Source organism: Phalacrocorax aristotelis, chromosome 19 (genome assembly GCF_949628215.1).
Source record: "Phalacrocorax aristotelis chromosome 19, bGulAri2.1, whole genome shotgun sequence".
NCBI classification, from domain to species: Eukaryota; Metazoa; Chordata; class Aves; order Suliformes; family Phalacrocoracidae; genus Phalacrocorax; species Phalacrocorax aristotelis.
In genome coordinates this window covers 9561509-9587132 of record NC_134294.1, presented here as the reverse complement: position 1 = coordinate 9587132, position 25624 = coordinate 9561509, and the positions used below count along the sequence as shown (strand labels likewise).

The window sequence follows — 25624 nt, the reverse complement described above, 5'->3', positions numbered from 1 at the left end:
ACTGAGCTACTACTGTCTGCCCTTTTACACCTGGAGCTATGCTACAGCCTGTGTACCACAGCCTATCACTGCAACTATCTTGCAACAACTACACAAGTCTCAAGAGGAGCCTGCAGAGAAATTGAAGCCACTATGCTCTGAGCTGGACATTGGCAGGCAGCTAAAGACACGTCTCCTTAAGAAAGAAACAGAGGCTAAAGGTTTTCATGTATCTGCAGAACCGAACAAAGAGGGTGTATTAATTTTTGTCTTAATATAAGTGAAAATATACAGTTTGCATATAGGATGCCTTCATCTTTATTCTAAAGAGATTTGTGGAAGGCAATTGTTTATCTAAACTTACGTAGGATGGAAATTGCTTATCCTTTTACTATGCTGTTCTTGGGGTATGGTTGACTGTTAACCCTGCCTCTCTTGCAGTGGTCATACCACCTGGAATCATTAACTGTGTTGTGCAAAGAACTCAAAGTGTTCCACTGAGTTAATTAAAAGGAATTTTCAACTTCTAGTCAATATTTTGGGACCACAAATGTTCCTTGAAATCCTTCCCTCAAGACTATGTAACAGGCAGCAGGGCAAGGATTTGAAGCAGGGCAATTAAAGTAGACAGAGAAGACAGGGATTTGGTTATTTATTCTATCGACAGAATCAACTCGCATTAGCTTATACCTTAGCTAGCTAAGCTAACATTTGTTCTCTAAGAATAAATGGGAAGGTGGTGTTGGTCCTTCAAATAAGAGCGTAATTTGCTCCCTTTGGTGCACTGTGCATCAAGGCAGAGGCTTCTGATAAGTCATGGTTAGTATAATTATTCAGTCTTTTTCCCTGAAGGGCCTCTGCAATGCAGCGGTCCTTTTACTTTTTTTTTTTCCCCTCCCTGTTAGCAATGCCCTAGTTTGTTCACTGCTGCAGTCCCCCTCCCTTCCACCCTCACCACATCATAACAATCTCTAATTGAGAGCTCGCCCGCTAACCAGACAAACTGCAGGAACACCAGAGACACTTACAGCACCTTCCAGAGCTCCTCCAAATTCACCAGCGCTAAGGGAATTGTCAAACAAGGGTTTTAAAACCTATCCACTTCACACGCCACACCAGAGAGATTGCTAACAGCTGAGTATCAATCTCCATCACATCAGTATTGGCTGTACTTCACATGCAACCTGCAGCCTCAATAGCAAATGAAAAGCACCTGCAGACTCTTCCAATACTCAGAAGCCAAGCAAACTCAATTTTGATGCTGAGCAAAACACTATGTACACTTTCTCTTTACGAGCGATTTCCACTGCTGTTTACAAGTATGCCTCTACAGCCAAGTCACAAGCCTCTCTTTGCTCCTGCAATAACCACAGTGATCTGTCTCTGTTCCGCTCGTGTCTACACAGGTTGGAAGTGATTCTCGTCCCCGCCCCCCCAGCCCTCCCCCCCCCCGACTTCCTTGAAATGCCTCTCTTGTATGTGGCATGAGAAACACAGCAGCTACAGGTCAGAAAGCAGAGAAGAATGCATCATTTGTGTTCTGTGATGCTACAGGGAGGGGGAGAGCCAGGGAAGGATGCGTCAGTCTGCTGCTAATATTAACAGATAACCTTGAACAGCTGAAGACACAGGTTCCCCCCATCTCCAAAAGCATCAGCTCAGACTCTGCGCACACACACACACTGCTCTGCCAGAATCCAGCTAGAACTGGCTCCTCCTCACCTGCCCCTGGTGCTTACGTTTTACAGATGAACTGCGGATGCTCTCGTTAGCAGTGTCAGGGTGCTCAGGTTTAACCCACATGACTAGTCCCTAGGCTCACAACTGCTAATGGTATGGAGAAAGCTTCTAATAAATGACTTAATGAAGAAAGCTTTTCCGGTCAGGGGTTCCCAGACAGAATGAGAGAGCCCACCAAAAAACCATTCAAACACAACTGGCCTACACTGACATGTAGCTGGCCTGAATTAAGCTCCAAACTGTTCAGTGTTTCTCCAGTTGAACAGTCTTAAGTATTTGCTGTGTCCATCAACGATAAAAAATAACAACACAGTAACACATGCTTCAAATCTTTGTAACGATAGCAACATTTTAAAGGCATTAAACTGGTATCAAAAGTAATATCCATGGCAGATTTCCCAAAACATGTGTTGTATTACAGTTACCATGTTTGCAGCCGACAAACAAAATAGGATGAGGTTAATTGGCTAAGGAACAAACTGCATCAGTATATCAGCTCATTACTTCTCTTGCCTTCAGTATGGCCCTGTGCAAACAACTATTCCTGTGACTTCTTTTGTGTAATGCTTTGCAATGTTAATATTAGTTTCTCAGCTCTGAAATTGCTGAAGACTAAGGCTCTGACCTTACCATATTTGCCTCCTGTATTTAGCAGAGAAAACAGACACTTAGCAAATGGGCCACCAAGCAGGAGTGTTGGGACTTTGCTAAGATAGCACAAAATGAGGTGCCCCAGCAGCTGACTCCGATGGAGAAAGATGAAAGCAGTATTACTGGTCTTTTCCCAGTGTGTCATACAAACCAGCTCTTTCCTTGCATCTCCTTGGTCTGAGCTGGAAGCTGCATCTCTCTAGCAACTCAGGAAGGGAAATGAATGTTTCAGGCTCCTAAGTTGCCCTGCTATCCTTCTCATCTTGCTCCTTTATAAAATGCATTTTGGGGGCATAGCGTTACCAGGTAAACCTGAACCTAAAACACACCCATGCAGAGTTGCCATCCCTTGGTTCGACATTTAGGTACCAGAGATCTGCTCTGATCAGTCATGGATTGTTCTTTCTGCCAAGTGCCTGGCTAAGAGCTAATGCTATTAGTGTGTCCATCTCATTCCTGCAAGGCAGAAGGGATGCTCCTACGAGTCTAGAAAGGCTGTAGCTGTTACGTGCCAGAGCACGCCTGGCTTGCCATTAGCACAGACTGCTCTGGCACTAAGACTCTGAAGGGTTTGACAAAATCTATCTGCACTGTTTGGTAACTCCTAGTTGATGAGGTGGGATGTGGACATCATAGCAGTCACTGACTGAAGTCCCCTCATTCCTTAAATTGTCTCACCATCTTCCCACTTTCTGCTTATGTAAATACACATCTTTCTGGACAAGCTCAAGTTTCAGAGTCCTCAGGGAAGACAACTGCAGGGTAGATGCTTCTCTCCCGCTAGGGCCTGGGTGGTCCCAGTTTTGGGGAAACAATCAGCTTTCTATTCAGACATAGAAAACACCCCTTTGTGTCCTTCCCATCAAATGCAGCCACATTTTGTGCACATCAAAAGAACTAATAAGACATTTCAGCACAAGGTCTTTGATTAATTGTGCAACAGACCTGCCCTGCAGCAGAAGCTTGCCCCTCTGCATCCCTCCCCCACGCCGGGAGCCACTCCTTTCATTCACAGTCCTACCATTCGGTGAGCTTTAGTAAAGAATATTGTGTGCTGCTTACCATCCAAGGACAGCCAGTCATGCTGGGAGGAAGGCAGGGTTGGCAGAGCTCTGGCTTTATATTCAAACACCACAGAATTGGAGATGATCTGATTGTTGAAGGCAACTTGCAAAGTCACGAGCCCAGTGTCATGAGCTAAAAGAAAAGAGCATACTGTAAGACAAGAGACGTCGCCGCAGAAATACATGGTGAGGTATTATCCTATCGATCTCCCCATGTGCTAAGCAGCAGGCCAAGAGCACATGCAATGAGAGGAGAGGGGGCGTTTGACAATATTTTTGTGACTAGACAACTGACGAGTCTAAAATGCCAATCTGTATTTTCAAACACTAAGGCTGTAAGCCTAAGAGTCATATAACGGGTTGTTTTGGCAAGAGGCAGAATCACATGTGTTCCTAAAGATTAACCTGCCTCACTGCATTTCCAGTGGGAAGGTGGGGCCTAACAATGAAGCTCAGTTATTCTGCATGCACTTAAAGTCATAAACTGAGGGCCAGCACTGATGAAAATCTCTGCAGGGAGGTTGGAGGTGTTCTCCTCTTGTAAGTACCAAGGACAAGGTGCAGAATATAGGCAAATTAGGAGTCATCAGAGCAGTGAGTACACCTCTGAATAACAGTTGCTCATTAATTGGCATTTCATAACTGAAGAAATGCTTAGAATGATTTTAAATTATTTCAAATATTTATTTTAAGGCTAATTCAGAGCTTTTAAATAATATTTGTTGTGATCTGTTGTGATGTATCAAGATCCTAAATTGCTGTTCTCACACTAAATAGGTCAAAGCAAAAAGAAAAGCTTCTTGATGTTTATGCACTACCTTTCACAATGGGTCCAAGAGTTTAGTCAAGACATATACATGACACTATTAGGCTAAGAACTTGCTCTGAAACCACCAGTTATAGGAGAGGTGTTCCTTACCTGGGCAGTAGCAGCGCAGTACCCCTGGCTGAATTAAAGATGCAGGCACTGAGATCTGATCAAACAGACAGCTGTAATTATTGCTGGCTTCCTGCCATGGACCAGTAATTAGGACTTTTACTCCTCCCTGTGAGGAAGAGGGAGGAAAAAAAGCATTACAGAAGACACCATCCCCAGAGAGGACCCTGCAATGAAACAGCTGAATGGCAAACAGCATCACGAAGGACAACAGAAGTGCCCAGCTAACACAGATCCTTGGCACAATTCAACACCGATGCCCCAGCTTCCCACTGCTGTGGGAGAAATGCAAATAGTATTCCATGGTAGAGCAGCTTTGTTTCTCCACTCGCTCTCTTCCCCACTCCTGCCCATACTCTCAGGTTCCATGCTTTGCCAGCGTGACCATCATCGCAGACCACCTGCCTTTCTTTGGGTCACTTGCCAGCTCCAAGACCAGTAATGCAAACCTTATCAATGCGGCAAGCCAGACATCCCTCCACCAGGCAGCTCCTGGTAATGTCTGGGTGTGCCTGAGCCTCGTGCCCACCATCAGCTCCCCACTGCCACCTGCGCAGGCTCCAGGCTTGTCTCCATGCCATTGAGAAGTGCCACAGGTCAATCACAGCACGCGTGCTGCATGTTCGCCATCACTGCCCTGACCCCACCGATATGGATGGAATACTGCGTGTAGAACACAAAGGACGATACATCGCCTCCAAAGTCACAACTGGAAGCATGGGAGGAGGCGGCCCATAAATCCAGCAGACCGTGGTGTAGGAAGATCTCAGCTAAACCAGCAATCGTGCAACCTGTGCTTTTCAGGTACTAGGAACTTGGGTTAAATCGTGAAGCGCAACGACGGCAGCGCGGCGACCCACCGGGGCTGCGTTTGCAGCGGTCCCTCGGCCGCAGCTCCGGCGCCCTGGGCCGAGCCTGCCCCAGGCCTCGCCCCTTGCTTCCCCTGCCCCGGCTCCGTCAGGCTCGGCTGCTGTAGGCGAGAACGACCCCAGGGAAGCCCTTAGCGCCCGCCCCTCCTGCAGGCGCCGCAACGCACCGGCGCCGGCCGCGGCCAGGCTTCCCCACGCCTCCTCCGCGCCAGCCGAGGCTCGGCTGGAAGCGGGGGTCGCCCCGGCCCCTCCGCAGCTGGCGGCGGCGGGGCCTCCGAGCGCCGCAGCCGCTGGACCGCCCTCCCCGTCCCGTCCCTTCCCCGCGGCCGTGCTGCCCTCGGGCGGCCGCCGGCGGGAGCGCGGCCTGCCCGCCCCTGGGAGGCGGCGCCGCCGGAGCCGGGCCCGCTCCCGCTGCGGGACACGGCCGCAAAACGCCGGCCTGGTGCCAGCGGCCGCGCCCCGGGAAGCCGGGCTCACCCCAGCAGCGCTGCCTCCCCACAACCCCGCCCGCCCGCGGCAGAATCCGTCCGGAGATGAGAGCGCTCCTGCTAGAGCTTGTCTGATCCCCCTGGGGCTCGCAACGGGAGCAGCAAATTCCGCTCAGCAAATAAAGAAAATGAATAGCTGGGATATTGCTCTGAGCTGCTTAAATCAAAACCTGAAGCTCCGGGTATGAACCAACGTGACCAGAAAGCAATCCTGGACCTGCGCGGGTTTTGAAAAACGTTCTGTGCAGAAGGATTAGGCCTTGCGGTCTGTATAAACAGATGTAAAACAAGCTCTGCCAGCAGGAGTCGAACAAGTAGTTAGTGTAGCAATGGATAACAAAAAAAAAACGTTTCCATGGAAGCAGCAAAAGAGAAAGATTTGCACCAGAAGGCTGAAGGTTTGCTGTAAGAGTTTTTGCTGTTGATTTTGGGACCTTCTACACAAGCAAGAAAGTGTCACACTGACTGCCCGGGCAACAGGTATGGCAGAAGCAGTGTCTGTAGCCCAACGTAGCCAAATGCCCCTGAAATACTGCGCCTCTTGCGGACGAAGCCTGACTGGGTTCTGTTGCTAACAGCCCATCATCGCACTGCTGTTCCGAGTTAAGCAGTCAGTCAGAGGACAGTAGCACTGACTCCCACAGCGCGGACACTTCAGCTGGTGTTACACTCCAGAGAAGCAGAAGGTTGGCATTCAGACCTAGTTTTGCACCAAGACCAAGAGAAGGTAAGCTCCGGCTGGTGGTGAGTGCTGGATGACCAGCGACCACCCTGTCTCTTGGAGAGGACTCTGGATTTGGCAGCTGGCAGAAGGGAGGCCCCTGCGCATCTCCTGCCCTCAACAGCCCCAGATTCCCCTGTCAGCTACAGACCGTGCAAACTGCTAAGGAGCAGTGGGATGCCTTCAGCTGCCCACCGTGCCTGAGCCTGCACCGCCACCTCGCTGGCCACGATGGACTTGTCTGGAGAGAGAGCAACTAAACAGAGGGCAGAAACTCCTGAAGGAGGCTCTTCATCAGTGCCCACTGGCCAGTCCTGCATGCTGGCAACCTCAGTGCCTTTCCATCTGCAGAGTGAACACACGTTTTCACCCCGAGTCCCATATTGCTGAGCACGTGAACTCTTGGAGCCACCGAACACCAACTCATCACCTGCGCCTGTAACAGCGTGATCCTGGAGCTGCCACAGGATCATTCAGCTGAAGGTTAAGCCACCTCATCTGCTTGTTATTGCATATTTCCACCTCATCCACCAGCAAACTCACCATCCAGTGGTGTCAGATGTATGCTTACTGGGGGTGGTATCACAAGACTGAAAATCATTGTGAACAGAGAGATCTTTTCCCGAGAGTTATTATACACCTCCGTAAGCAACAGGTACAACAGTGCTCCAAGGCTGGGCTTACATCAACAGACCATTTTTAAAATTCAAAACAACCTGCCTCTCCATTACTGGCTCCAAACAGCCTCTTTCCTCCAGCATTCCTTCAAGTCAGAGAAGTCTCTGCTGCTGACATTTTTAACTTGTGGTGCATGCGACTGATTTTGGATAGTCTGTGGGATGGAGGTGAATGCTGAGCTCACTGAGGCAGTGCAGGTCAGGAATTATTCTACTGAGAACATCAGAGCCAGATTTAAGGATCAGCTCCAGTTTGCAAACTCCATTGCTCTAAGGTGGCTAGGTAGAACCGTGAAGCCATCAGGTGGGAAATAGTTAGCTTTTCAACGAAACAAAATATTTCTGTTCCGGATGCTTCCTAAGTGAAGAAAGGCCCCTGTCAGGGTAATGAAGTGCTTAATTAAAAGTACACTCAGGCACGCAAATGGACTTGGATACTCTGACTTCTAATAGAAGTATTTTAAACACCTTGCCAAACCTGTAACAAAACAGTCCTTGGGAGCCCTTGCTAACAAAGCAATGAAAGACAGAGCAGTAAACATTAATGAGTAAAAGCCCTAGACTTACCTCAGGGTAAGACCATTCTGGTGAATAATCTGTCACCATGAACAAGCGCCCACTCTGCTGTAGCAATCCCAAAGTGCCTTGTGCCGCAGCTGCTGAGACCACCTCAGCCACATGCATGTACGCCATCGTGCTGGCTCCATTCTCTGTGCTGCTGAGCTGCATGTTGGCTTGCTGAGGACTGCAGCAGGGAATGCACATTTCAGCCTGGTTGTAGGTTGCTCTGTTACCGTCTTCAGGCTGAGACAGTCCAGCACTGTCACCTGACACCAGCTGGTGTCCATAGAGAGCATTGCTCCCACCTTCTACCGATATGAAATCATTAATTAGATCAGAAAACTGGTTGCTGAAGGAGATGTCAAAGTGGTCCAAGTTAAGCTCCATGTTGGAGGAGTTATTTAAGCTGGGATGGGCCACAGGATAGAGTCCTTGTACCATGTTTCCTTGGAGAATAGGGAGATTGTTCCCATTCCTGATACCCCCGTTGGCCTCAGGCTGCAAGTAATGTTCTGTGCTGCAGGCTTGAAGATCCCCTGATTTAAGTAGATTTTCGTTCCCTTCTGCCTGCTGGGAGGTCTCCATGGGAACTTCAGCTTCTGCAGTCATAGCCTGGAAGTTTGCTTGGAACTGCATGAGCTGGAGAGAAGAGGTGGACTCTATTCTGGTTTCCACTGTGCCGTTACAGTTGGAAGTGGTTTGGGACGAGGACTCTGTTTTCACACTGGGGATTCCTAACGTGTTCACAAATGAGCTACTTGAGTCATTCAAATTGTTGTGAGTGTTTTGCTCAAGGGGAAGAGGTTTGCTGGCATCCTGCAGAAAGAAGCTGGGGGAAGGGGTCTGATGAACGTGAGGGCTCTGGACGGTCTGATTGAAGCTAGAAGAATAGTCCTTGTTGGAGTCAATGGCACTGAAGTCCATCTGCTCCAGGGTGGTACTTGGGCTCAGACCTCCTCCAGATGGAAGCAAACCTGAACCAGTAGTGAGGGTGAGTGTGTTAGATGCAGAAGTGGAGGAAAATGCTTCTTTGGACATCTGTTGTTCGAAAGATGTGTCCTCAGTTTTGATTTCTTTTGTGAGGGTTGTATTGAAGTTGAAGCTACGTTCTGTTGTGGGTGACTGCCTTATGTTGGTACTGATGCTGTCACTTTTCATACCTCCTCCACCATAAGTCTGCCCTTGCTTGGGATTGTTAAGAAAACAGTCTGGGTCAAAATTCATGGTGGTTTCTGGAATTTTTCTATTTCCATCTAAAGTTGTGGAGAGCACAAGTTCCTCAGAGACAGTGCTGGGTAGCATCGACAAGCTCTCTGAACTGCCAGTTGTTGGAAAAGCAAATTTGTGTCCATCTGAACTCACAGCAAGTACCAGTCCTTGTGCAGCTGCATCTGAGGACAGAAGGTGTTGATTTGGGCCGGAGGTGGGTGACATGGTATACACAGCTTCACTGGTGACTTCTGACATAAATACGGTGGCACTTTGTGACAAGCTTCCCATAACTGATGCTACAGCCATACTGGACACACCAGTGACAGCCGGGCTATCCGCCATATCTGGGTCACTATTTAATCCACTGCTGATGGACACAGGAGAATTCTGGGTCGTGTCAGGGACCTCCACCTGGTTGGTGGAAGAAACCTCAGTGCTGTTTTGATGGAGTAGCACCGGTTTCGCCACTTTGCCATTCCTCTTCTCTCGGCTGGAGGCCTTGCCATGACTGTGCTCGTTCTTGCCTTCCGAGACATCATTATTTTGCACCTCTGAATGAGCGCTGTACCCACCTGTCCTTGGTTCGACCTTTGGTGATATGATGCGATGTTTGGCACTGTTACACTTGTGATGCACACTGCTTCCTGCCCCTGTGCCAGAAAACAACATTTACCGGTAAGTAAATACAAAATTAAGACAACGCTAGTTGCATATCTGATGGCTGTAGCAAAGGAGGGCTGTGTTTATGCACACATGCGCGTCAGAGAGAGCAAGCACACATAAGAGAGAGCAAGAGAGACCTTGGAAATAAAATTACTTTCTCGCCAGTGCCAGATTTACAGGTCTTTCCATGTGATGCATAGATCCATTGCAGGCAACGACAGCAACCTCTAAACAGGCACATGTGCACCCTTCCCCTCACCCCACTTAGCAGCTACTCCCTTCCTCCCTACCCCATCAGACAACACATTAGGAGGGGAGGAATCGATATCAATGGCAAGTTTTGGAGTTAAACATGCCCCATCTCAGTGCAAAGTCTGCAGGGTGAGGGCTGTTGCTGCCAGCTATGGCAGAGGGTTTCCACCTCACAGGCCCTGCTTCATCTGCACCACGGACAGGACCTCAGCCTCCTGCAACACAGATGCTCGGCTCTTCACACTGGCTGATGTCGGGTGGTTTGACGACTGCTCTCGTGGGCTGGATGCTGACTGGTAATCTGGAGGTGACAGGCGCCATATCACACTCCTGTCCCTGGCATCACCCTGCAACCCTCATCTTCTTCTCATCATTGTGTCTATCACAGCTGCCAATCAAATTATTAAAGAAGTAGTACATTAGCCAGCACAAAGAAAGCTTTCCCTCCCATAGGAAGGTGATGGGTTTTCTCTTGTTCTAAGCCGTTTGTATGCTGACAGATAAACATTTTGTACTTTCAGAGGTCGCATGCAGAGTGCTCGATTAGTATTGGAGCAGCTGAAGAGTGCTCAAGCAAAGGTCACCAGAAGATAACCCTCCACAGAGTTCAGCTGGCACCTTTACTGGCCTGACAGAAGATGAACATCACCTGAGTTCCTGGGAGCTTCGCAATCAGGTAGGATGAAGTAAACAATTCTGTCTGCAAAGACATCTTAGCCACAAACTCTGGTGCAGGGACTGCTTTTGTTGTTTAGAGAAGAACAGCCCCTGAATTTTTGATGTTTCTCCTTAATTGATTACTTTTCCTTAGGATGAGGTAAGAGCAATAATTATGGTACCATATAATGACTAAGGGGAGGAAGAAACCTCCTCCTTATAGCTAATGGCTACAATGACAAATGCCATCTTCTGGGTAACATAAGGCATCTGTGTAGCTGCTGCAGTTCGCTAAATCTTTTGTTCCTTGCCCTTGAAGGGGAACTTCTCTATTATGTGCTCAGGATTTGAATCAGGTCATTTAAAGTAGTTCAGGACGGTGCTTTTGAGACTAAATGCAATATTAAATCTCTCTATTCTCCTAGGTATAGAGATGAACAGGAACAAGGGAGAGGCTTTCACGCTGCCGTCTTTGCAGATGACAGTAAGGAATTGGGAATGTATGTGTCAATGTGCAAGCTGTTACAAAACAAAGCCATACTGTAACGTTAAAAAGCATGCAGTAGACTTAGCACAAGACAAAACATCAAAGGGAAGAATAAAAGGATTCATGTTCAGATCTGCAAGCCTGGATCAAATGCTGAACCATAAGGGTTGAATTTTAATCCAAACCCAGGTATTTCAGAGGTCATCGTTATTACTTAAACCTTGGTTGTATAAGGCAAAAAAAGAAGCAAAAATAAACCCTTTGAAGCACTGGCGGCTTTCCTTTATAAATTTTGCTAAAGACTAATTAATGTGTCATATATTTTACTTGACTGAAGTACTAGGAAGTGGTGGCTATAAAGCAGATGATTTGGAAAAGTGAATCAGCTTCCCACTCTCTCTGTAAAACGCTAATACTAAGGATGCTGTTTCTTGCTGTCATAGTCTCACTCAAAACACAGCCATCTTCTTCAACAGGAAAGAAATCTCCTGTATTTTCATGATACCTAAAGAAAACCTGTCTTATCCCAGTGATGTCTTGTAATTAACCACCTGAGTCTGTTTTCTTCAGCAAACTGGGCTGCGGGGCAAGATGTTCAGAGAGTGAAGTTGGAAGAGCATCAAATTTTGAGGCTTCGGTAACCTTGAGCACGTAGAAGAGAATATGCTATTTTGAGCAGGTCACATATAGAGCATTTATTAGAACTTGCACATTACAAGTATCAACATTTTTTTTCCAGAAGTTTCAGCTGCATCTTTTTATGCTCAAGACTTCTTCTGTCACCTCTGAGTTCACTGTGTCTCAACACTTCATGATACAGCATTTTCAGCACTACAAACGGTACTCCAAGTCTGGATTAAGCTGTGATCAATTTTGTGCCCTCCCAAGGTACTCACCCAAGGTACCAGTGCAGAGACAGTTGTGTGTCCGAGGCTGCGGTTTGGTCTGGTGACTATCGAGGATTTGCTGCACAAGCTGCTCCACTGAGAACCCTGAACTGCTGTTTCCATTGCTGCATGTCCACTTAATGCCATGAACTGTGAAGAGAACAGTAAAACTTCCATCAGAAACTTCAAAACCACACCAGAAACCATCAAAAGCCACTCCAAAAGAACAGCAGAAACCCATTCCTGCTGCTTTTTGTCAGAACTGAAGGAGACCTATAAAAAGCAACAATAATGGTTATTATTTTACTATTCTCTGCTCCCTGATATCCATAGGCTTGCTGGATTAGGTATGTACAGAGGAAAAAAAACCCTCAGTCCAATATCTTTCTCTATTTCAGTTTGCTGTTAACGGCGGCTCTCTAAGCAAGCTGAAAAATTTTAAGGACTATCTGAACAGTGCATGTAACCTTCATTAAAAACCTGAAAGCAACAAAATACTTGTGTTTCATTGAAGTAAAACAGCACAATTCCAAGGAGCATTTTGGAATCTTTTTCTGCCTAATATGAAAACAAAATTAGTTTCATAATAAAATCAGCAGCCAAAAATATGCCAGTATAAGAGCAAATACAAACCTTTGGCCAGGTCTCCACTGCCAGATCCTGTTTGGCAGCAGTGAAGACTGACTCATTTTTTGCAAGTCACTAGCAGACACTCTGTGAGTTCCTCCTCAGACTTGGACTTTTTAGTCATTTGGGAAAACGGACAGGAGGGTGACATTGCAGACACTGTTGCAAACATAATGTCTCTTTTCTTGGGGACTCTTGTGCCCGGCTAGCTATTTAAATAAGAATGCTAAGCTGCATGCACGTGCGTTATTTGAACAAAGGCACTCTCTCAGAATTTTTTAAATGGAGAATTTCACATAACTGATATTCTCAACCTGACTTACAACAGAAATAGCATTTGATAAAATATTTTCTCCATAAATGACTCAAAGCATCTTCTGTTTCTTTTACTGTCTCTCTAAGCAATTTATATGTGCATATTATTTGTTGTTTGCGTGCACTAGAGCTCACTTATGGATTTTGGAAAGTACTGGCTGGTGGCAATATAATTTCTAAGATGTTCCTGTGCCTGGCAGCCCAGGCCTGAGGAGCCGCTTCTTTTCAGGAGTGTCTTTGTTGTACTCTAGCAAAGCATGTTCCTTGCATGCTGTATTCTAAAATCCCTCACCATAACATACCAAATCAAAATTAAAAGTCCTATGGACTTCAACTTTGTAGGATTAAGCTCTAAATACACAGATCCCTGTGTGGTGAAGGTCTTTGATGTGAGGTCATGAAACGCTGGCAACAGCACATCAGGCTGATAATCGCTGTACAGCCAGAAGTATCTGCAGACTCTGGAGCAACGAGCTGTAAGCTGCTTCATGCAAGAACATCAGAAACAAAGGAGGGTACATCTATGACAGCTAATGGCTGTTGCCAAAGAGGCAGGATGTGCGTGAATCTCCTCCGTTTTGATGCTGCTTACTTAGTATGCCATAAGCAGCGGGTGGAACAGAGTTCCTGGATCTGCTCTGTGAAGCAGTTTTATTACTTTTTTTTTTTTAATCACCTGTTGCTGAGTTGCCTCATTGCCCACTGATGTTACTTTGCCTAGCAGTGTCTCATATTGGTCTAGTTTTATGTTACAGAACTCATATTTTTATTGGCCAGGCCGGATAACTTGCAGAAATATTGTAAATGAGATTTACAAGTATTCTTCCTCATATAACTATTTAAAGTGCTGCAGTTAGTTTAGTGATGAGTCCCTCTACGCTTGCTTGACAACTGCATTTATTGTTATTGTACCAAACAGATTTTGCTTTCTAGTACGTTCACAATTTTGAATTTCCTCTTAACACTCAGTACCTGTTATTATGTCTAAGTTTAAGTCTATATGCACTTACCGCTTCAGCACCTCCACTTACATTCGCTTCATTATTCTAGGTACATTATTCCATCACATGTGATGTCATGCCTCGTAAGTGATGTTCGAATAGCAGTTTTGCAAAAAATACATTGGCAGTAAGATTAAAATGCAGTAATGTATTTGGCATAGGTTCGACTATACTATATAAAGTTACCAAAATGTAATTATTAGTGAGAAACTTTGCATTACGTTATTTCTGGTTACTTCAGAAATGCTTTGCTAAAGAAGTGAGCTCACATATGTGTTGCCAGGTATAGAAAGCCTATTTTACAACAAGATGTCAGAGTTTGCTCCCTGCTGCGGCTAAATCCCTTGATGAGCAGTGTATTACAGGGGGCAAGTCTGGTAAGTGAATCGTGTCTCAGAGTTTGTGTATTTGTGATGATGGTTCTTAAATCTAAATCCAGCTGTGAGCTGGAAGCTAAGAAATAACGGACAGTTTTATAGCTGGATACTTATAGGACCGTGCCTATTATTTTCAGGTCCTTCCAGCATAACAAAGTCCCACCACGGATCTGTTGCTGCTGAGAGAAAGTTCTTCTCTAGCCTTGCTCCAGCTGATCCTAATGGGCACCAGCTCCAGCTTCTGTCCACGCAGTGTGACTTTTTTTTAGTACTTGTGCTCCCTGTATGTTATGAAGGTTATAAAATAAAAAGCCAGTGCAGGGTGACAGATTGCACAAAAAAAGAATGTCTGGATGCTTAATGCAAATTATCCACTGTCTCGGCACATCCAATATGCAGATTTTCTCCCTCCCCCTTTTAAAGATAAACTCCTGTGAGCTGGTGAGTTGTTAGTACTGAATACCAAATACTATCAAGATGGCTTTTAACATGTCACGCTTGGCTTCCTGACACATAATGAATCAGCAGGAAAGGAGATTTCTATAGGGAAGAAAGTGCATTATGAAAGGAAGGTTAATAAAAAGCATACACACACACACACTCTCTTCCTGTTTCTTAGTGCTTCAAAAAAGTGAAACCACTGTAGAACTAAATTTGATTAAATAGAGTCATAAAGTAGGAACACAAAAAAAAAAGAAAAAAGATTGAAGCTTAACAGAAATTCTGGGAAGTATTTTAATCTGGATTTCTGTTCAGACTCTTCCTGCATTTCCTTATAATTTAAGATAAAAGCTGTGAACTGCTCCAACAGTTTCCTTTCCAGTGATACTGTGAACGTGTCTAAAAGCTGCTGCATTACAGCAGCAACACATTCCTTATCATGCACCCTCTTGCACAGCACCTGTAGCATTGAGGCAGCAGAGCCAGGGAGAATTCCTGGTATTTCACTGGGTGCTTGGAGGGGAGAAGTGAGGCTGGAGGAAGGTCCACAATTCAGAGTGCTTAATGCTGCTCCTAGCAGAAATGCCTCCAACCTCTTTTTGTGAGCACAGGCTCACACCTTTCTTCTCTTTCTTCCCTTTTGAAGAAGAGACAATAAAAATAACTTTCCAGTATCCCCTTTCATTAGCCCTGTCAGGACTTTGTTTGGCCATCATGAGAAAAGGAATGAAAAATTATCTAGATTACCAGCAAAAAGGTCAGAAGCCAAAGGAAGCTTGTGCACAGAAAAATATGTTTGCCCAGTCTTCTTACAGCACCCTGGCTATTTCTGCCTTCTCCCACTGCTGGCGGTACTCAGTCGTCCACAATTACCAGGTCTGCAGTCCTCCAGTCTTGCAGGTATCTTCTTCCTCCCCATCACCTCAAGCCTACTTTGTTCTCTCACCTTCACTCTAGAACGAACACCATAAATGGCTAAAACCCTCTTTTCCTCTTTGTGGTTTCCTCCACCCTAAGGAAAACTTGTCCCTGAAATACCTTCCCATATTTAAATCTGATCATTTCACCTGTTCTGAATGCTCTCAGATGTTCCTCTTTGCCACTTCATCCAGTTTACGCTTCCCGTTTCTGTTCCAAAGCTCTCTGCACTATATACTGAAGCTGAACACTACACTGTATGCTACATAATGAAGCCATTCTCTACACCTTTTGTGCCGTTCCTTTGCCCCATTTTGACAGGTAAGGGCCCATCTTTTGTCTTTGAGTAACAATGATGACATCTCCCATGTGAAACAGATTAAGTTGGATAAAGTGACAGAGCTGGAACGTTTGGAATACTCAAGGTCAGGCTTCTGCTTACCTCTCCCTCTTGACGTATCTCGGACGCCCACTGCAAACCCTTGAGTCCTGCCCTCGGCCTCCCGACCGACAAAACACGCTTTTACAACCCTACAAGCTGACCGTAGTGTGAGTGGGTCCTTTGTCCTACCGCCCCGCTGCTGGGAACGAGAGCCCGCCTCGCTTCCTACATCCCGCTCCACCAACTGTTGACACTGGGAGGCTGTTTCCATGGCAATGGTCAATTGGAAATGGCATCCTTGTCCCTTCAATCTTAGCTGCGTTGGTGTTGACAGAAGTAAAGGCCTTGCTCTGATTTCTCAGTTTGGCTGGAGAAGACTTTCATTAGATTTATCCTCTCGTATCCAGACACCCCCACACAATTCAGCTTTGATTTTCCAGCCCTTCACTTCCACTTGTTATTGGTTATGAAGGAAAGATTTCCTGAGCCTCACTGCTGGGGACAAGGCGGGGAAGATCACCTCACACATTTGCTGTTTTTCCAATGTAAATGTCTTTGTAAGGACTACTATAAACATTTCGCTCTTAGCCATTCATTAAAGGGAAGTCTTTCGTCCAAGATGATGCCTTTTGTTGAAGGTTTGCTTGGATGCAGCTGGATGCTTAATAGCAAGTGGGAAGTGCGTGTGGTTCAGTCACCCTCAGAGAATTAACTGAAGAGGACCTCTTCGAGAGAGGCCCATCGGGGCACAACTCTGCTGAAGCTGCTTGGAGGGAGGCTTCTGCAACTTTCTCTACAGTTAAAGCAATTTTGACTTACGGCCACCTGACGTTCAAGGCTGCTCACACATGAAAGAACAGCACCGAACTCAACTCCCTCAAACCGGTCTCCTAAGCCGCGCACACAGTACTCACCTGTGATAAAAAGCTGATCGCGCCAGGACTTCTTGCCTTTGACAACGTTGATCGGGCCAAAGCCGCCATGGGCTGCTCCCTTCGGGCAGCCTCCAATTCCCGGCCGCCCCTGCTCCCGGCCCGCCGCCGCCCAACTCCCGCTCCCTCAGCGGCTCCCGCCACCGTCCCGCCGGGAGGGGGCCCGGCCGGCGGCCGCGCCGCGCCGCCAGGTGGCGCCAGCGGATAAGGAACGGCGGCGGCGCGCAGCCTCTTTCCCCGGTTTTAACTTTTCTTAGCAAAAGTCTCGCCGGGCGGTTTGGGCGAACAAACCCTTCACGAGCACGGCAGAGCGAGGCGGCGCGGCCCTTGCTGCTTGGGAACACCTCGCGGGGAAGGCCGGGGCGAGGGGACTGCCACCGGAGTCGGTGCGCCGGCATCGAGTCTGACAGTTAGGACAGCTGAATGCCGCGCGGGGAGATAAAATCCGAAGGAAGAACAGAAAATAAAGGCTGGCCATGGCGTCCTCTGCGAGGTTCTGTATTGCTGTATCTGGCTTCATATCCAGCTTTCGGGGGGACAGGAAACTCTTTGGTTTAGCTTTCCTCAGGTGAATATCCATTACTGCCACCAGGCCGGTTCACGCTGGATTACTATCACTGCGCAGCATCAGCTAGCGGGATCATTTCGCTGTGGCACCTCCAGATGCAGTTGAAAGACTGCCCAAAGCAGCAGGTGGAAGAGGGTTGCTAATCTTGTGCTTTTGGCAAAGTGCAACTTTCTACAGTAGGTAAAACTCAGCCATGAGGGAAACCACATTTCCTCAGGAGTGGCCCGTATCGGCACGGAAGGAGCTCCCGGGGGACATAAAGGTCACTACAGATCTAAGAGGGAGAGGAAAGGCGCAATTCTTGCATGTGACCCTCATGTAGAGTACCGCACTTGCGGAAATGAAAGGCTTAGGAGATGCATCTTGCAGAGGAGATGGGAAATGGAGCAGGTGGCGGGTACTGGCTGTGCAGCTGACGGGAATGGGAGGGACACAAAGTCCGTGGGGCCAGTAGGATGTGGGAACTTCGAGCACCTACTATTGTATTCTCTTTTCAATAAAAAACCACAGCCAATGACAGTAACATGTAAGTACTATTCCAGCAGAACTGGACATCTGCATTATGAAAACTAAAATCTTAAAAAAATCTAAGTCACTTTTTACCTGGAGTTCCGTTGGAACTAAGCTGGCAAGCTTCAGTTGCCATTGAGGGTCGCTCTGCAGCTCTGACAAACCAGCTGTGGAATGGTAAAAATCATCCCACACAGCATTTTTGTACAACTGATCTTTTAAGAGTAAATATAGAAAAACCCTTAAACGCAATTACCAAAATGGAATATAAGTTTAAGTCAAGATAAGAATACCCAACGACTCAATTCCTCATACCATATTAACGCCTATTGCTGCTATTTAAACTTCATTCCAGGCCACAAGCGTTTAATGCCCTCTCCAGTTGCGACAACACAGGGAAGCAGTTTCAGGTCACCTCCAAGAGCCCCAGATCACTCCATTTACACAGGCAGAACGGAGAGAATCGGTGACTCCAGTGAGAGGCCAGGGCTGCCTGTGCCCAAAGGCATTAAGCCTGACGGATGCCACGTGAAACCTCCAGTTTCCCCAGCTGTGGCTGCGAGCGGGCAGCACGAGCGGCAGCAATCAGTTTCCAAGCAGCAGAGGAATGAAAAAAGCTTTTTTCCAAGAGAAAGATAGCTCTTAATTATAGTGGACCTGAAACAAGGATTGCAACGTGGCACCAGCTGTGAGCTTGTAACTCATACTTTGCCAGCTGAGGGATGAGAAAGCCAAAAGGGGATCATTTGGAGAAACCCCCAACATGAGCTGGCCCATAATCTGCTGATCATACGGAGTTTATATACAGAATTCTGCTGTGCTGGATTCTGCCACTGCATTTTTGCTTTTACCACCAGATGCCTCTAAGGACATCTGCTAATCTGTTCAGAGAAATCTCAAAGCAAGGCTATAACCGGGCACAAGAGGGGGGGGAAAAACTGAAAGCAACGCCAAATTGAGGCCCGTTCTTTGTACCAGGCATCCTGAAATGACTTACAGGTGTTTCAGACAACGTTCCCACAGAATTTTCATGTATTATCGCTATTCGTTTTGCACAAATGTCCTGAGAAAGGTTGCATTTGTACAGAAGCAACGCACATGACAACCCTTTTGATTCAGACAACCAGTTAGGATGCTGCCGACAGATTATCACAGGTCTGCCATCAGCAGCAGGATGTTGCAGTGGAGGCTTTACAGCCCTCGCTGCACTCCCTGAACATGCTTACACCTCTAAGACAAGGTGCCCCATCTCCTAGCCTGGAAGGAGGGAGGAATCATCCTGCTGGAGGTCACGAATAGCGTATCCAGCCCTCCCAGGCTTGCCTGCTTCAGTCTCAAGGACTGTCAAACTGAGGTCTGACAAGCCAACAGCAACAGTCCGGACAGGGTAATCAGGAGGTCACAGATGCCCTGATGTGAAAGCAGGTGACAAACAGAACTAAACCAAAAAATCCAGAGCCATGAAAACTGAAGTCAGGCTGATAATTAATTATTTACGGTTTCAACTCAGATGTGGAAAAAACCCCCAATTCTCAGCATCTGCAGTATTTACCTTTCATGTATCTTCCGATGGGTTAATTTCAGTCTCTTAATTAGTTCACAGACCAGCTACGTTAGAACAAGTTAATGGTGTTTCCATGAAGCTCTCAGAGCTGTATGACCACCTTGAAAAGGTATTTTTTCATCCATAACAACCAGCGCAAACATTAGGAAAAACCACCTCTGAAGCCAGTCAAGAAGCTCTGGGTTGGCCGAGGTCATCTTCAGGACCAGGGCAGGAGGAGCCCCCGCTCAGCAGCCCAAACCTCAGCGCGCTGCTCTGCTCACGGCAGTGACGCAGGCTGGTACCAGGAGCCTGCGCCTGTCCCAGATGCCTGCTGAACACTTGCTGAAGCCTGAACTGGCTTTGGGATGGTGCAGCAGGGAAGGAAGAGGGAACAGAGTGAATTATGGATGCAAGAAACGTAAACAATCTCCCTGCTCCTCCCAGTCAGGGTCTCTCTGCATTTCAGGAAAAACAGTTTGATGTATTTGTCTGGCTTGGACTCTCAGACCGACGCTGCTCTCCCTGCCAGCCATCTGCCACATAACTTTTAGTTCTCCAGGCACACACAGCCAAGGGAACATGCTCCCAGCCTTTGGCTGCCACACCACTGACTCCAGATTCTGACATAAAAGCTTTAATACATGGCAGAGGTCAAGAGCTTTAATACCCGACTCTGGTCCAGGCTGAGTAGGACTTGCCCAAACAGCACTTGTTCTCAGCAAGTCAAGAACCAGGTGCTGTCACTAGCCTCTGACCAGAAGGCATTTTCCCCAGAGGCAGAACTAGTATCAGCTTCTCCTCCTAATTCTGAATAACATAAGTGGTCTGAAACAGGATGCAAAAACCTGCCTGCAGGTCCTGCATTTGGCCTTGGGCCTCCACGTACACCCTGGCTGTATCATCACTAACTCGTCTTAAATGTGCAATTCTTATGAAAAATGGCAACCAAGAAACCAGAAGAATCGACAAAAACCTCTCACAGCTTCCAAGTCCAGAGGAATAAAACTAGATGAACTACAACATGGAACAGGTAAAAGGGTGAGACTGTCAATTCCCCAGTGACACCACGCGCAACATCAAGTCATTTGACAAATCTGCTTCGAGCAGAGAAATTTGGAAACATCAGACAATCAAACTGTGAAGTCTGTGAAAGAATGTGATTAATGCAAAAATGTGATGAAACTAATGTGCTTGGCTTCAGAATTTCATGGCACACCCAATACTGGAACCAAACCTAATGGCTTCTTGGCGAGCAGTGCCCCTCTGTGTTCCCAAAACACGGTTATCTGTGTCCTCTTTGTTTTCTAGGTCTGATCAGAACGTAAAGCTTTTCTTTTAGCTATATTCCTAAGGATGCATTTCCCAGGAGATGTACCCATAAAGAGATGTGTACATGCACATATACTCTGAATAATTGTGCAGAATTTCACTCTTCCCTCCTGAGACATAAAAGAGCCAAGTGTTATTAAATTTATGGCAAGTTTGTTGTAGTTTTCACATAATTTTCTTGATGCACTGCAGATTTTTTAAGAGGCTACCACTTCCTCTTCTGTTTAATGTTAAGGTACTTGTCCAGTCTCAGCTACACCTCCAACATCTTGGATTTCTGTCTAAGGTTATCAGTCCCAGAGGCCATATTCTGTTTAGCAAATGCATCATTTTCTCTCTCTGCTTGTCTTCTGCCCTCCAACTGCACAAAAAGGAATACATGGGCCTGCAGAGCTCGGCATGCAACAAAGGTGCAGTGCAAACTTCTATTACTAACGCTATGGTCAGTGTGAGACCAATGTTTCACTAATGGTTGAGACATATCAGAGTGCACTTTGTGGCTGTGACCTCTCACTACGGAAAGCTGGGCACGACACCAGCGTCTGACTGGGTGCAGGGTTGAGGGAGAAAAGCAGACCTGGTATTTGACTCGGGTGTAAGCACCTAAATTTGGTATTGTAGCTCCTAGAGTTAATTTTCTGTTGCTTGCAGACCCATATTATGCCTAAACTTGCTTTCATTGCAAAAAGATGTTTGTCTGCACATTAGGACATAATCTCCAGAGGAAGACATATAACTGCAACGTGAAAGAAAACATAGTCCAGGGTGGATGCAGAGAACTCCACAGAGCTGCCTGTTTGCAGAGCAAACTTCCCAATCACTCTACACATATAAGCAGCCTTCTCTTTAGACTACAAATTTTGCAACAGCAGTAAAAGATACCCGCCCGAAACATTCAGCTCCATGGAGCTGTGGATGTTGAGGGAAAGGCTGCGGACGTGTCTACCTGCACTTTAGCAAAGCCTTTGATACTGTCTCCCACTGCACCCTCCCAGAGCTGCTGGCAGCTCATGGCTTAGGCAGGTGTACTCTCGCTGGGTACAAAACCGGCTGGATGGTCGAGCCCAGAGAGTTCTGGTGAACGGAGCTAAATCCAGTTGGCGACTGGTCACAAGTAGCATTCCTTTTTGGGAACAGTTTTGGGGCCAGTTCTGTTTAATACTTTTATCAATAATCTGGATGAGGGCGTCAAGGGCACCCTCAGTGAGCTTGCAGATGACACCAAGTTGGGCGGGAGTGTCGATCTGCTGGAGGGCAGGAAGGCTCTGCAGAGGGACCTGGACAGGCTGGATCGATGGGCCGAGGCCACTTGTGTGAGGTTTAACAAGGCCCAGTGCCGGGTCCTGCCCTTGGGTCACACCAACCCCAGGCAACGCTGCAGGCCTGGGGCAGAGGGGCTGGGAAGTGCCCGGCGGAGAAGGCCCTGGGGGTGCTGGCTGACAGCCGGCTGGGCATGAGCCAGCAGTGCCCGGGTGGCTAAGGAGGCCACCAGCCCCCGGGCTTGTGTCAGCACTGGTGTGGCCAGCAGGAGCCGGGCAGGGATGGGGCCCCTGTGCTCAGCCCTGGGGAGGCCCCACCTCGAATGCTGGGCTCAGGTTTGGGCCCCTCAGGACAAGGGGGACCTTGAGGGGCTGGAGCGTGTCCAGAGAAGGGCAGCGGGGCTGGGGCAGGGTCTGGAGCACAAGTGTGCTGGGGGGCGGCTGAGGGAGCTGGGGGGGTTTAGCCTGGAGAAGAGGGGGCTGAGGGGAGCCCTTCTCGCCCTCTGCAGCTGCCTGAGAGGGGCTGGAGTGAGGGGGGGGTCGGTCTCTGCTCCCAAGTCACCAGTGACAGGACGAGAGGGAACGGCCTCAAGCTGCATCAGGGCAGGTTTGGGTTGGGATATGAGGGAAAATGTCTCCACTGCAAGAGCGGTCAGGCCCTGGCACAGGCTGCCCAGAGAGGTGGGGCAGTCACCGTCCCTGGGGGTATTTAAGAGACGTGCAGACGTGGCACTTGGGGACAAGGTTTAGGAGGCCTGGGGGTGTTGGGTTGATAGTTGGACTTGATGATCTTAGGGGTCTTTTCCAACCTTAATGATTCTGTGATCTGTAAACAACAGCAACCCATTCCGATCTGACACTGAACCACAGAAACATGGAGTGTCTTGGGGGAAGCCTACCTGTCAATACTGCAAAGGCTCTTTGCAACCAAGTAGCTGCCTACCAACGACGCTTGGAAATGAAAGACCCTACTACAATTTTTTCCCAGTGTGTGGAGGGGACCTTTTTTGGCATATGACCATTTTGGCGACAAGTCTGGACAGCTCTCATACTATGCATCCCAGAAGTGTTGAATATTGGGAAGAACGTGCTTGCAGATGTAAGTTGAGATTGACGGGGACAAATAACTCCTTCGCAGGGAAGGCTGGTGGCACTGAGAGACATGGTATTCTGAATTAGCCCTTTGTAAAGCAAAAGAGCAAAACCGCCTCCAGATACTCACACATCGGTTTGAGCTGTCCAATGAGCTCCTCTTTTGTCCACTTTGCCCATTCCTTCTTGTCTGTGTTTATCGAGCACAAGATGGGGCCGCACGGTTTCCCGCAGTCCTCAATGGCAGGGACGTTCAGGTAGTGCACCAACACGATGTCTGGGTTCTGTGGGGAGAGCAGAGCAGAAGTTACATCACTGGGCCGCTTCCCTCTGCTCAGGGCTCTCTGCATTTACATTCCTAATTAAAACTAGGACAGAAAGCATCATAATCAAATCCCAGTACGTACTAGATTTCCCTGAGATCAGAACTGTTCTTTAAAAGATGTGCCTAAAGATGAGGCACGCCGGAGTTTGCACACAGCTTTCCCCCCCCGCCTGAGTGCCCTTTGCTTGCAGCTGCCCTGCTCCCCTTGCGTGCTCAGAGTGAACCTTTTTTCCGACCCAAACAACACCAAGTACTTGCAAGAGTCCCACAAACACCACTCACAACAAACACCAGGTAATTTGCTCTGGTGTAAGGGATGTGTGGTCTGTTTGATCCAATGCTTTCATCAGTTCTGGTCTGCATCAGGCTATTTTGAATACTCAGAAATTCATCTGAGAACATCAGTAATAGCCACGCTTTCCACACGGCAGCAGAAAGAGGGAGGGAAGAGCTGAGGAGGCTCACAGTGTTACAGAGTGCCCCAAGGACAGGCTCTTTTCAGACAAGCCCGAAATTTCTTGTGTTTTGAAGATCTTGCAGCTCTGTGATGAGAATAGCGAGCTGCAGAAGCTCAGGACTGGAAGAGACCGTGTCCTTTGCAGAACTGCTGCAGAACAACTGCAAGGCGCTTGCTCCCACAGGGCTGTTTAACGCTCCCCTCTCCCCATACGCCACCTTACAGGGGCTGAGAGAGGGGATGCAACACCGCTTTGACGCACTGCAGCGCTGTCCCACTGACACAGGCGTTTCAAGTAGGGAGCCGAGCAGCCTGTTACCACCCTGCGAGTAAATGAATCATCTTAACAGCAGCAACAGAAACAACTCTGCTAGTTACCCAACAGCATCCCAGGGAGATTGAACAATAGATAATAACAAGACTGAAAAGCTGATTTCTTTCCCTTAAGTCAGTTATTCCTAAGATCACAAACTGTAACGGCTGCTTTGGAATTACTTATGAAAATAAATAGGATAACGGTGTAATTAAAACTCTAATGTTTCATTAATGCTGTTAAAGCCCTGTTCTGAACCGGAGAGGGAACACAAACCGTTGTTTGTTTGCAAAGGGGGTGCTACTGGGAGCACTCGCTCGTGCCTGCAGAGAGCTGGAGCAGTACGTGGACACCTGCACCAAGGAAAGGCCAGTGGAAGGTAACTTCTGATGGGCAAAACAGAGCACTGAGGCCAGGCACGGCGTGCCAGGCAGCTGCACCCGGAGCCAGCCCGGGGCAGAAGCAGGGGCAGCGGTCACCGCTGCAGAGGTGACCACGCACTCCCTCCCTCGCGTGCCCTGCATGTGGGGAGCATCCTGCACGTCCCCGAGATGAGGGGGCAGCTGGTCGCAGCTCCCAGCCCCTCAAGGCTTGCCAAGACGGTGCTGGCAGCTGAAAGGCCACCCCTTTATGTGGTGACCGTGTGCAGATGTGCAAGCAGGAACTTGCATTTTTTTCCCCTCTATTGATGAAAACTGCTAGCAGGGGATTTTCAGCGAAGATTCGGCTAGATTGCACTATCAAGTTCTCGCGGCCTCTGTTAAAAAGAGTTGTATTGCACAGGGAAGAGGCAAGGAAACCTAGTAAGGAACCGCTAACAACTTATTTCAGAGCAGTTTTGGAAAGTGCTAAAGCAAAGAAAACCACCGGCTTTTCTATTGCTGAGATTCTCCTGGAGACGAACAATTGGAGCTTTTACGTTCAGTTTTTATGCATTCAGAACCTTCCATTTCACAGAGTACATCATCTGCTCTAGACGAGACAGCCAGAAGAGAACATGTTAACACACCCCATCCTCTTGCTACACCACAGTGCAAATCCTCAGGTCACTATGCAAAACAGAGCCTTGTTATCCTTTCAGCATTCCCATTTCACCCTTTAAGGCAACGGAGGCGATGGCCAGAGCTTCCGGGGAATTAACGGGGCGGCTGAGCCGCTTCCAACACGAGTGGGTGGCACTGCTCAGGACTGGGGAAGTGATGAAGGGAAGGTCTGAAACAGTACAGTCCTCATGCATAATTCAGAAAAGATTCAGATAATAAAAATGATTGCCTGTACACCCAAATAGTCTCCATCAGCTAATTTAACGTAATTAGTGATTTAGATGAAGAAGTAATAAAAAGTAATATGCTTTGGAGATTTCACGTGAAGACACCTCTTACTCTCA

The 25624-nt window shown here is 47.6% G+C and overlaps 1 protein-coding gene and 1 long non-coding RNA gene across 4 annotated transcripts in view; one reads left to right on the top strand and one right to left on the bottom strand.

Moving 5' to 3' along the window:
- CAMTA1 (calmodulin binding transcription activator 1) overlaps positions 1 to 25624 on the bottom strand; it is a 319674-nt gene that overhangs the window by 38825 nt on the left and 255225 nt on the right. For 2 of the 3 annotated variants that reach the window (XM_075113892.1, XM_075113893.1), the window contains 5 exons: positions 23273 to 23426; positions 11855 to 11995; positions 7694 to 9549; positions 4354 to 4480; positions 3433 to 3567 (listed from right to left, as the gene is read on the bottom strand). In XM_075113892.1, the coding sequence (XP_074969993.1) occupies positions 3433 to 3567; positions 4354 to 4480; positions 7694 to 9549; positions 11855 to 11995; positions 23273 to 23426 (2413 nt within the window). Of the gene's footprint in view, positions 1 to 3432; positions 3568 to 4353; positions 4481 to 5231; positions 5368 to 7693; positions 9550 to 11854; positions 11996 to 23272; positions 23427 to 25624 lie in introns of those variants that run through there. The other variant, XM_075113897.1, reaches the window with a different exon arrangement.
- On the top strand, positions 9488 to 11860 carry LOC142066481 (uncharacterized). The gene is made up of 3 exons (XR_012663719.1): positions 9488 to 9574; positions 10336 to 10490; positions 10897 to 11860. It is a non-coding gene; the product is annotated as an uncharacterized LOC142066481 (long non-coding RNA).